The sequence below is a fragment of the Mandrillus leucophaeus genome, unplaced genomic scaffold (genome assembly GCF_000951045.1).
Source record: "Mandrillus leucophaeus isolate KB7577 unplaced genomic scaffold, Mleu.le_1.0 Scaffold160, whole genome shotgun sequence".
NCBI lineage: Eukaryota > Metazoa > Chordata > Mammalia > Primates > Cercopithecidae > Mandrillus > Mandrillus leucophaeus.
In genome coordinates this window covers 3,908,002-3,921,293 of record NW_012101588.1, presented here as the reverse complement: position 1 = coordinate 3,921,293, position 13,292 = coordinate 3,908,002, and the positions used below count along the sequence as shown (strand labels likewise).

Genomic DNA, 13,292 nt, shown 5'->3' with positions numbered 1-13,292 from the left:
ATACTTGATCCAGGATTTGGATAAGGAAGATGTCACAAAGAGCCCCATCTGAGGTACAGGCATAGCTTGGAGATATTGCAGGTCTGGTTCCAGGCCACCACAGTAAAGCAAGTCACATGAACTTTTTGCTTCCCAGTGCATATAAAAGTTATGTTTACACAATATTGTCATCTATTAAGTGTGCAATAGCATTATGTCTAAAAATGTATATACCTTAATTTTAAAATGCTTTAAAAGAACATGGTGATGATCATCTAAGCCTTCAGTGAGTCAATCATTTTGCTGGTGGAAAGTTTTACCTCAGTGTTGATGGCTGCTGACCGTTGAGGGTAGCGGTTGCCAAAGGTTGGGGTGGCTATGGAAATTTCTTCAACTAAGACAACGATGAAGTTTGTTGCATCTATTTATTACTCTTTCTTTCCCAAAATATTTTTCTGTGGTGTGTAATGTTGTTTGATAGCATTTTACCCACAGTAGAACTTCTTTCAAAATTGGAGTCAATCCTCTCAAACGCACAACTACTTTATCAACCAAGTTTATGTAGTATTCTAAATTTTTTGTTGTAATTTCAACAATGTTCACAGCATCTTCACCAAGAATAGATTCCATCTCAAGAAACCAGTTTCTTTTCTCATCCATGAGAAGAACTCTTCATCTGTTCAAGCTTGATCATGAGATTGCAGCAATTTAGGCTTCACTTCTAATTCTAATTCTCTTCCTATTTTTACTACCTCTGCCGTTTCTTCCTTCATTAAAGTCCTGAACTTATTAAAGTAATCCATGAGGGTTGGAATCACCATCTTCCAAATTCCTGTTAATGCAGATATTTTGACCTCCTCCCACAAATCATGAATGTTCTTAATGGCAACTAGAATGGTAAATCCTTTCCAGAAGGTTTTCAATTTACTTTGCCCAGATCCATTAGAGGAATCACTATCTATGACAGCTGTAGTCTTATGAAATGTGTTTCTTAATAATTAGACTTAAAAGTCAAAATTACTCTTTGATCCATGGGCTGCAGCATGGATGTTGCATTAGCAGGAATGAAAACATTCATTCTTCTTGTATGTCTTCATCAGAGCTCTTGGGTGACTATGTGCATTGTCAATGAGCAGTAATATTTTGAAATTAATCTTTTTTTCTAAGCAGTAGATCTCAACAGCAGATAAAATACTCAGTAAAGCATGCGGTAAACAGATGTACTGTCATCTAGGCTTTGTTCTATTTGTAGAGCACAGGCAGATAGATTTAGCATAGTTATTAGGGGGCCTAGGATTTTTGGACTGGGAAATGGGCATTGGCTTCACCAGCTGCACAAGCCCTTAATAAGAGTGTCAGCCTGTCCTTAAAGCTTTGAAGCCAGGCATTGACTTCTCCTCTCTAGCTCTGAAAGTCCTAGATGGCATCTTCTTCCAACAGAAGTGTGTTTTGTTGACATTGAAAAATCTGTTGTTTAGTGTAGCCCCCTTTATCTATGGTCTTAGCTATGTCTTCTAAATAACTTATTGGAGCTCCTACATCAGCACTTGCCTACTTCACCTTGCTCTGCACTTTGATGTTATAGAGATGGCTTCTTTCCTTAAGCCTCATGAACCAACTTTTGCTAGCTTCAAACTTTTCTTCTCCAGATTCTTTGCCTCTCTCAGCCATCACAGAATTGAAACAAATTATAGGGCCTTGCTCCTGATTAGGCTTTGGCTTAATGGAATGTTGTGGCTGGTTTGATCTAATCAGACCACTCAAAAACTTTCTCCATATCAATAGTAAGGCTGTTTTACTTTTGTATCATTAGTGTATTCACTGGAGTAGCACTTTTATTTCCTTGAAGAACATTTCTTTGGCATTCACAGCTTGGCTATTTTGCACAAGAGGCATAGCTTTTGGACTATCTCAGCCTTCAATATACCTTCCTCACAAAGCTTAGCCATTTCTAGCTTTTGATTTAAAGTGACAAATGTGTGGCTTTTTTTTTCACTTAAAAACTTAGAGGCCATTGTAGGGTTATTAATTGACCTCATTTCAATATTATTGTGTCTTTGAGAATAGGGAGGCCTGAGGAGAGGGAGGGAGTCAAGGGATCAGCCAGTCAGTGGAGCAGTCACAACACCCACAACATCTATCAATTAAGTTTACCGTCTTATATGGACGTGGTTCATGGCACCCCAAACGATGATAGTAACATCAAAGATCATTGATCATAGATCACTGATACATAATAGTAATGAGAAAGTTTGAAATAGAGAAATAGAGTTGCTCAATGCAGGATTGCCACAGACCCTCAACTTGTAAAAAGAAAAAACAAAACAAAACAGGATATCTGTAAAGCGCAATGAAGCAAAGCACAATAAGGCAAGGTATGCCTACAGAGCAACGGCCTGTTCACACACAGACAGAATGAGAAAGGAGTTCAGAAACAACACTCAGTAGCCTCAGAGGGCTGAGGCTGAGCAAAGAAAACTTGAATTACGCCAAGACTTCTGACTGGAACACAGGATTAGGAATGCAGTGAGAGAATGTCCTCCATTAACAGGAAGCCGACCTGCTGGGAGAAGAGGTGTAGTAATGTCTTATGTGTAACTAGCTTTCAAAAGAAGGGAAAATGGATGCAAAGAAAGCCAAGTATGAGAAAATAACAGGTCTGAGGAAAGCTGTGCCCCCAGTGTGTGCTGCTGACACGAATGGGCTCTTCCTTAACTAGTGCCCTACTGATTAATACCTGATATAATTTTTTGTTATAATTTTTTAAAGATTCAGTCAACATTCTTTTGTATGTTTGTGCAGTAGTATTCCTCTTTCTGAGGGCTAAATTCCTAGATATAGAATTTCTGGATCAAAGGTGTATACATTTTAATTTTTAATAAATATTGCCTTTCTACAACATTTTACTAACTTTCCATCCAACTCTCTTCACCATCGTTAAGGCAGGTTTGATGCTTCAATCCTAATGAAAAAGAGATACCCTCCAGGTTTTTAAGTTTCCATATTCCAGGTCTCTTTAAATTTCATCACTACTATGTTAAAAATAAAATAATTAGGATTTTTTTCTTATTAGAAAGACAAATTTACAAAGTTCTGCTTATTCAATATAGAAAAAATTTTAATGCAAAAAGTTCAAGAAAACTTAAAACTCTTACATGCCATCATCCATGTTGACCATTTGATTGGTTTTCTCCTAGACTTTTAATCCTCATTTGTATGCATTCTAAATACCAAATTAAAATAATATTATACATATAGTTTTATATTCAACTTTTCTTACTTAACATTATATTGTGAACATTTACCATTAAATCAGAGGAAAAATGCTACAAATCCTCCCATTTGCCTTTTCAATGTAGAGTTAGGTAATCCTGTCTTATTTTTGACAGGTTTCCTAATTAATAGACAAAGTTTTTCAAAGTATAACATTCCAGTTTTTCTCCCCCAGAAGAAAACGCTGAAAAGTAACTAGTCTCAACATGAGTAATTTAAAATTATACATTGTAAAGTAAGTATAATACGATTTAATCTTTATTTTTAACACTATAAGCATTTAATCCTGCAATAGTGTGAGAAGTCTGAATTTCCAAAGATAATTAAATTTGAACCTTTTCATTTCAGAAAAGCCACAGAAGAGGCACTGAGACTTGAAGAAGAAAATCGAAGGCTACTAGAAGTTATGAAAGCGAAGGCAAAAGGCAAGCACAGATTGCTATGACTGATGATGTGTCATGGTATTGTTACTGCAAGCAATTGCACTATTTCAAGTGAATTATAGACTGGGTGATCACATTTCCCAATTTGTCCATGAGAACACAGGTTTATGCCTATGTTCTTGAAGTCTTTATAGCACCTTTTATTCTTAAAGTGTTCCAGTTTGTATACTAAATAATATTGTCACTGAAGTAATGGATTCATAGGAAAATGACTCTTGACACAGATACCTATTCATATACCCTGTACAAGTGATACACAGCAGAATAGCACACACAGCTTGTCTTTAAATGGTTGCTGTTGACACAGGTGACACACAGCTGTTAGAATTACTTCTGTTAGAACCATCCTACAGGAGTTGAGAAGATAGCAAATCTCTTATTACCCACTCACTGTCTTTAAGATTAAACTCCCATCTTCATTATATAACTTATTCTAACAGTTTCTTTTAAGATTGGAGTTTTTCAATGGACTTAAACTGTACCCTAGAACAAATAGATTTAACAGATAATTACAGAACATTCTACCCAACAACTGCAGAATATTAATTCTGTTCATCAGCACATAGAATATCCTCCAAGATAGATCATATAATAGGCCACAAAACAGGTCTCAGCAAATTTATTTTTTATTTTTATTTTTATTTTTTGAAACAGAGTCTTGCTCTGCCGCCCAGGCTGGAGTGCAGTGGCGTGATCTCGGCTCACTGCAAGTTCCGCCTCCTGGGTTCACACCATTCTCCTGCCTCAGCCTCCCAAGTAGCTGCAGGCACCCACCACCATGCCTGGCTAATCTTTTGTGTTTTTATAGAGACGGAGTTTCACCGTGTTAGCCAGGATAGTCTCGATCTCCTGATCTCGTGATCCACCCGCCTCGGCCTCCCAAAGTGCTGGGATTACAGGCATGAGCCACCGCGCCCGGCAGTCTCAGCAAATTTAAGAAAATCAAAATTATACCAAGTACTCTCTCAGACCACAGTGGAATAAAATTGGAAATCAACTCCAGAAGGAACCCTCAAAACTATACAAATACATGGAAATTAGACAACCTGTTCCTGAATGATCTTTGGGCCAACAATTAAGAAGGAAATTTAAAAATTATTTGAACTGAACAATAACAGTGACACAACTTATCAAAACTTCTGGGATACAGCAAAAGTGGTCCAAAAAGGAAAGTTCATAGTATTAAATGCTTACATCAAAAAGTCTGAAAGAGCACAAATAGACAATCTAAGGTCACACCTCAAGGAACTAGAGAAGCAAGAACAACCCAAACCCAAACCCAGCAGAAACAAGAACAATCCAAACCCAAACCCAAGATCCCCAAAACAGAAGAAAAGAATAACGAAGATCAGAGCAGAACTAAATAAAATTGAAACAAAAATAAATAAATAAATAAAAGATAAATGAAACAAAAAGCTGGTTCTTTGAAAAGATAAACAAAATTGATAGAACATTAGTGAGATTAACCAAAAAAAGAAGAGAGAAGATTCAAATAAGCTCAATTAGAAATGAAACAGGAGACCAGGTGTGGTGGCTCATGCCTGTAATCCCAGCACTTTGGGAGGCTGAGGAGGGTGGATCACTTGAGGTCAGGAGTTCGAGACCAGGCTGGCCGACATGGCGAAACCCCGTTTCTACTAAAAAAATTTTTTAAATTAGCCAGGCATGGTGGTGCACGCCTGTAATCCCAGCTACTTGGGAGGCTGAGGCAGGAGAATCGCTTGAACCTGGGAGGCAGAGGTTGCAGTGAGCTGAGATCATGTCACTACACTCCAGCCTGGGCAACAGGCTAATAAGCAAGAGAGCAAGAAAGCAAGAAAGCAGACAGGCAGGAAGGAAGGAAGGAAAAAAAAGAAACGGGAGATATTACAGCCAGTACCACAGAAACACAAAAGATCATTCAAGGCTACTATGAACACCTTTATGCACACAAACTAGAAAATCTAGAGGAGATGGATAAATTCTTGGAAGTAAACAACCCTTCTAGATTAAATCAGGAAGAAATAGAAGCTCCGAACATACCAATAACAAGTAGCAAGATTGAAAACAGTAATTTTAAAATTTCCAACAAGAAAAAGTCCAGGACCAGGTGGATTCACAGCTGATCTCTATCAGGCATTCAGAGAATTGGTACCAATCTTACTGAAACTATTCCAAAAGCTAGAGAGAGAGGGAATCCTCCCTAAGTCATTCTATGAAGCCAATATTACTCTAATACCAAAACCAGGAAAGAACATTAAAAAAAAGGAACAAGACCAATATCCCTGATGAACATAGATGCAAAAATCATCAATGAAATACTAACTGAATTCAATAGCATGTCAAGAAGATAATACACCATGATCAACTGGGTTTCATACCAGGGATGCAGGGATAGTTTAACATACACAAGTCAATAAATGTGATATACCATGTAAACAGAAGTAAAAACAAAAATCTTAAGATCATCTCAATAGATGCAGAAAAAGCATTTGACAAAATCCAGCACCCCTTTATGATTAAAACCCTCAGCAAAATGGACATAAAAGGAACGCACCTCAAGGTAATAAAAGCCATCTATGGCCGGGCACAGTGGCTCACACCTGTAATCCCAGCACTTTGGGAGGCCGAGCCGGGCTGATCACGAGGTTAGAAGATTGAGACCTTCCTAGCTAACACGGTAAAACCCCATCTCTACTAAAAATACAAAAAATTAGCCAGGCATGGTAGCATGTGCCTGTAGTCCCAGCTACTCAGGAAGCTGAGGCAGGAGAATCACTTGAACCCAGGAGGTGGAGGTTGCAGTGAGCGAGATCATGTCATTGCACTCCAGCCTAGGTGACAGAGCGAGATTCTGTCTCAAAACAAAACAAAACAAAAAAGCAATCTATGACAAACCCACAGCCAACATTACACTGAAAGGGGAAAAGCTAAAAGCATTGCCACTGAGAGCTAGAACAAGACAAGGATGCCCACTTTCACCACTGCTATTCAACATTGTACTGGAAGTCCTAGCCGGAGCACTCCGACAAGAGAAAGAAATAAAGAGCATTTAAATCGGTAAAGAGGAAGTGAAACTGTTGCTATTCACTGATGATATGATCATATACCTAGAAAATTCTAAATACTCATCCAAAAAAGCTCCTAGATCTGATAAATGAATTCAATAAAGTTTTGGGATACAAAATCAATGTACACAAATTAGTAGCACTGCTATATAACAACAACCAAGCTGAGAATCAAATCAAGAACTCAACCCTTTTTACAATAGCTGCAAAAAAAAAAAGTATATATATACACCTAACCAAGGAGGTGAAAGATCTCTACAAGGAAAACTACAAAACACTGCTGAAACAAATCATGAATGACACAAACAAATGAAAATACATCCCATGCTCATGGATGGGTAGAATCTATTAGCATGTGAAAATAAACATACTGCCAAAAGCAATCTACAAATTCAATGCAATTCCCATCAAAATACCATCATTATTCTTTACAGAACTCAAAAAAAAAAAAATCCTAAAATTCAATGGAACACAAAAAGAGCCCACATAACCAAAGAAGACTAAGCAAAAAGAACAAATCTATAGGCATCACATTACCCAACTTCAAACTACACTTCAAGGATATAGTTACCAAAACAGCATGGTACTGGTATAAAAATAGGCATGTAGACCAATGGAACAGAATAGAGAACCCAGAAATAAAGTCAAATATTTACAGCCAACTGATATTTGACAAAGAAAACAAGCAAACAAACAAACAAACAGACAAAACATAAAATGGAGAAAGGACACCCTGTTCAACAAATGGTGCTGGGATAATTGGCAAGCCACAATGAAGAATGAAACTCGATCTTTGTCTCTCACCTTATGCAGAAATCCACTGAAGATGGATCAAGGACTTAAATCTAAGACCTGAAACCATAAAAATTCTAGAAGATAACATCAAAAAACTATTCTAGACATTGACTTAGGCAAAGAGTTCATGCCCAAGAACCCAAAAACAAAAAGATAAATAGATACGAGCTAATTAAACTAAAAAGCTTCTGCACAGCAAAAGAAATAATCAGCAGAGTAAACAGACAACCCACAGAGTGGGAGAAAATCTTCACACACTACCCATCTGACAAAGGACTAATATCCAGAATCTACAAGGAACTCAAATCAGCAAGAAAAAAAATAATAATCCCATCAGAAAGTGGGCTAAGGACATGAATAGACAGTTCTCAAAAGAAGATATACAAATGGCCAACAAATATATGAAAAAATGCTCAACATCACTAATTATCAGGGAAATGCAAATCAAAACCATAGTGACATACCACCTTACTCATGTAAGAATGGCCATAATTTAAAAATCAAAAAATTATAGATATTGGTGTAGATGTGATGAAAGGGAAACAGTTTTACATTGCTGGTGGGAATGCAAACCAGTGCAACACTATGGAAAACACTATGGCAATTCCTTAAAGAACTAAAAGTAAAACTACCATTTGATCCAGCAATTCTACTCCTGGGTATCTACCCAGGGGAAAAGAAATCATTATTTGAAAAAGACTTGCACATACATGTTTATAGCAGCACAATTCACAATTGAAAAAATATAGAACCAGCCTAAATGCCATCAACCAATGAGTGGATAAAGAACATGTGATATATATATTATATATATAATATATATTCCATGGAATACTACTCAGTCATAAAAAGGAACGAAATAATGGTTTTTGCAGCAACCTGGATGGAGTCGGAGACCATTATTCTAAGTGAGGTAACTCAGGAATGGAAAACCAAACATCGTATGTTCTCGCTTATAAGTGAGAGCTAAACTATGAGGACACAAAGGCATAAGAATGATATACTAGACTTTGGGAAGTTGGGGGGAAGGTGGGAGGAAGATGAGAAATAAAAGACTACACATTGGGTACAGTGTACACTGCTCGGATGATAGGTATACCAAAACCTCAGAAATCACCACTAAAGAACTTTTCCATGGAACCAAACACCACCTGTTCCTCAAAAACTTTTGGAATAAAAAAATTTTTTAAAGATAAAACAGACGTTAAAAAAAGACTGGAGCTCTTAACCTAGGGTCTATGGGTAAAATTCAGAGATGTGTGAACTTAACTGGAAAATAATTCAAAATTTATTTTCACTAACGTTTAACTGAAATTTATTATGTCCTTCAATGCGCAATTAATATAGGCAACAAACCACAATAGTATTAGCAATACCTTGACTTTGTCACCAATAGAAATGAAGATGTTTTCATATCACATTATAATTTTATGTATTTTTAAATGTTTATCACTGTTCCAAAATTGTGGTAGTTATTAAACCAGCTACTAGTTCTGGGTTGTTTGGGGTTTTTTTGTTTTTTTGTTTGTTTGTTTGTTTTGAGCCACAGTCTCACTCCATGACCCAGGCTGGAGTGCAGTGACACAATCTCAGCTCACTGCAACCTCCACCTCCCAGGTCTGAGCAATTCTCCTGCCTTAGCTTCCTGAGTAACTGGGGCTACAGGTGTGTGCCACCACACCGAGCAAATTTTTGTATTTTGTATTTACATTTAATATATTGATTATCCCACTACATGATTTATTCTTTTTTGTTAACTGTAAGAAAATCGATCATTATATGTATAATCTAGCCTGGTGCTACCCATTAGAAGCATAATATAAGCCACACATGGAACTTTAAATTTTCTGAAAGTCACATATTTTATATTTAGTTTTTCATATTAAATATTTAAAATTCACTGTATGTTTTATACTTGCAGTATATATCAATTTGGACTAGACTCATTTCAAGTGCTCAATAGCCACATGTAGCTAGTGGCTACTATATTGAATGTTGCTGATGTAGCCTTTTCTTTGGACATTGGGCTATTTCTAGATTTACTGTAAGGATATTTGGAACTGCCATAAGCATTTCATTTTTGAATGAACCCCTAGTTAGGTACTCACATAGCACTCCGAGCAGATGACTGTCATCCTTTACCACTGCATGTGAATAGCTATAATATATAGATAATTTTTCTATCTCCCCCATTAAACTACATACTCTAGGAGGGCAGGGACCATTTTGTATTCTTTGCTTGGCTTCAGCACTTGTCAACACCCAATAAATATTTGTTGACTTCAACCAAATGATAATTTATTTCTTCAAATTTTTTTAAAAGCTGAAGAGACTGATAATGAGGATGAAGAGGAGATTGAAGGTGATGATTTGGAAGTTCACGAAGAGCCTGAGGCAACTGAGGTATCTCACGATACCCGAGGGTCATTGTTACCTGAGGAGTCTGAAGCATCTGAGGCCCCTGAAACTGAGCCTGAAGCAGGTTAGACTTTATTGATAGCAAGTTCTTAATTCTACTCATGTGCATTAATGTGTCTGTTTGGGCATGTGTGTATGTATATATGTTGGTAAAATGGAAGCTGGCTGAGAATGGAGAGATGAGCCCCCAAAGAGCAGCCATTGAGTCCAAATCTCACAGTTTCAAGTGTGGTAAGAAAGTGGAGTTTGCTCTGCCCCAGCACTGGCATGCAGAAGCACAGCTGGCTATGTAATTTCTGGGGCATGTTGTTCAAAAAGCAGGAAAGAAGTGTCATTAAAGGTAGTAAAATATAATGCTTTTTCCTTTCTTCCAGAGTCTCTCTCTCAATTTGTCATGCTATTTTTTTGTTTGCTATTTAATGTTGCTCTAAGTAAAGAAAAATTAAATTAAAATTTTAAATTATTAGCATGAATTTTACAGTTCATCTTTGTGGTGTGTAATGCCATTTTTAAATGCAAATATAAGAGCATTTTAAACATAAATATAAGAGCATTAACTCTTTAAGCCCTACCTCAGAGGTCTCATTTGGTGGATGGGACAGGGCAAGAGGGAGTCTATGTGCAATGAAAACCACTCCAAGGACTAGGGAGTGGGCTTAAAGCAGGAAGATGGGGTACCCACCTGTGGTGGGAATGAGGCTTGTAAATGCTTTCAAGCAGAGTTAGTACTGAATATGAAACTCACCCTACAAACTAAAAAGTCTTCAGATACCTGTAACTGGATGCTAGCCTGGAGCAGTTAAGGGCTTGGAACTGCTGTGAGTTTACAAAATAAGCAAGGCTAAGGGAAATTAATGAAAATTACACAATTCATATTTCACGGCTTGTACGTGCATGTGTTTCATTCTGACAAGTATATTGAGTATTATGCATATCTAAGTGCCCCAGGCTGGTTTGTTCGCTTAAAAAGTTATCGAAGCCCCAAGCATCTTCTTTCCTCCTGCACTTCTCTCCAGTATCTGACTCCATCCTCACAATCCAAAGCTGGCTGCTGCATCCAGACACAATGTCTCCTCTTGCAAGCTTTTACTTTTTATTTCTAATTCAAGAAATAGATAGTTCCCAGAGACTTTCACCTACATTTCATTGAGCAGGATATTGTATCATTGCCTACCCCTACTTGCAGGGAATCTGGGAATTTAATTTGGACTTGGCTTCCTTGCCTAGATGGTAGAAGCCAATGGAATAGAAGAATGAGAGGGGGTTTGAGGGAGCCAACCAACAGTATCTACCATACTGCCTTTGCACAGATGCAGGTTGCAGGAATGCCTAGGCTCAGGTTCATGATTTCATCCAAGAAATAAGGGATCATCCGCTCAAATTCTTAAATGCTTAACTGAGGCTTTAGAGTTTCACATAAAAGAGAAATATTTTTTCATAGTATAGGTGGTAGATCAGCTGTATCAGAATCACCTATGGTTCTTATTTTAAAGTAAGCCTCTGAGCTCTATGCAGGTTCTGGTTCAGTAAGTCTAGGATGGAATTTAGGAATCTACATTTTAATGAACACCCCAGTGATTCTTTTACATACTAACAGTTAAGAACTACTGCTATAGGAAAAAAATTTTGCCTGAAAAAAAGGTTTTGTAAATTTTTCCTTATATCATGGAAAAAGCACAGTAGCATACCTGAGAAAAATCTGATCCTGAAAATAAAAACTCTAGAATGATTTAGCTGTACACTGTATCTGCAGGTCAAAATTAATGAATATATTGAATAGAAATTTGAAAAATGTCTATTAAAGACAGTGATCATAGTTCTGATATAGTTGATGTTGAACTGTGTGTTTCAAAATCATACATCCATCCAGGTTTGATAAAAATATGTGCTAACTATAGAAAATACGGAAATTATACAAATAGGTTTTAGCATACCTATCACTCAAGTAGTGTACATTGTATCCTATAGGTGGTTTTTCATCCCACACTCCCCTCTCACCCTGCTCCCTTCTGAGTCTCCAGTGTCCATTATAGCACTCTGTATGCTTTTGCATACCCACGACTTAGCTCCCACTTGTGAGAACATTCCCAATGCATACGTTAACTCTACTATTGCATTTTAGATTTCCTTGCATTGTTTTCGTATTTCAGTTACCTTTCTTGTATTTCTGCCTTTATTTTAGGCTGGTCTATCTTTATGCCTCATGATTTTTATTTCATAGACTCAGTTGTTCTCTTGGTTTTTTAGTACTCCAAGCATACATCTTGTAAAATTTACCCTGCTTTATATAATAAATTGTCTTCAGAAGTAAAATTTTCATCTGAATCTTTGGATCAATACTCTCTTTTTCTTCATCGATTTTATTTTTGTTGTTTTTGTGGACTTATCCTTGGATGAAGCAGAATATTTCCAACTCTTCATTTACCAACAGGAAGGGTAGGTAGAGTATTTATAAGCACCCTGCCCCCCTACCCTGACCACCACACACGTGTACCTTTCACTTAGACTTCTTGCCTGGCACTCTCAGATATAGACCTGTTATATCTGATATAGGTTAATGCAAATCAACCTAGTTCAAGTTGTAATATTTAGTAAATATTCATCTTGTATGGCTCTTCTAGACTAAGGCTAGATCTTCACCCCCAACTATTGCAGTCTTTGAGTAAGCCAGAGAAACTAAGGCATTGTAGAATTATCTGTATATTCTTGGTGTTCTTTCTTCTCTTCCATGGTTTATAATGATTTTCTTAATTGAGCAACCTACAATTAAACATGTCACCACCAGGCCAGCCCCAGGCTTGTCCCCTTCTACTTCCTGCTCTATTGAGTATTAAACATTATCGATCCTGTTGAAAGAGGACCCAAGTATCATTTTAGCTACCTCAGAAGACAGTTTCCACAGTGTTACAGAATATGTGTGTGTGTATATACATATGTACATGTACATATAGATTTATGTATTTTTGTCTATGCAAAACTTGTGTTTCAGAACTAGGAGCAGAGTAGGATGAAAAGACAGATAATTAGGCCTGCCTCCCCTGAAACCACCTCTGCTGGATCTGTATGTGCAGCATGTCTTACATCCTTCAGGAAAACAGTTTTCAATCTATACATTCAACAGTGAAATTAGTTGAGATTCTCTTAAATCTCTACATGCCTACACCTACAGCTGGGACTTTGCAATATCATCATCTCTCATTGCCACTTTGTGATCTTTTTTGGTATATCTTCTTGAAAAACTTTTTTTTTAATAGAGATGGTGTCTTGCTCTGTCACCCAGACTGGTGTGTAGTGGCATGATCATAGCTCACTGTAACTTGAATTCCTGGGATCAAGT

The 13,292-nt window shown here is 37.1% G+C and overlaps 1 protein-coding gene across 1 annotated transcript in view; it reads left to right on the top strand.

Moving 5' to 3' along the window:
- Positions 1–13,292, top strand: part of AK9 (adenylate kinase 9) — a 183,559-nt gene that overhangs the window by 104,450 nt on the left and 65,817 nt on the right. Inside the window, exons 20-21 of the mRNA XM_011975968.1 lie at positions 3,601–3,677; positions 9,858–10,019. Coding sequence (XP_011831358.1) covers positions 3,601–3,677; positions 9,858–10,019 — 239 coding nt within the window. The remainder of the gene's footprint in view (positions 1–3,600; positions 3,678–9,857; positions 10,020–13,292) is intronic.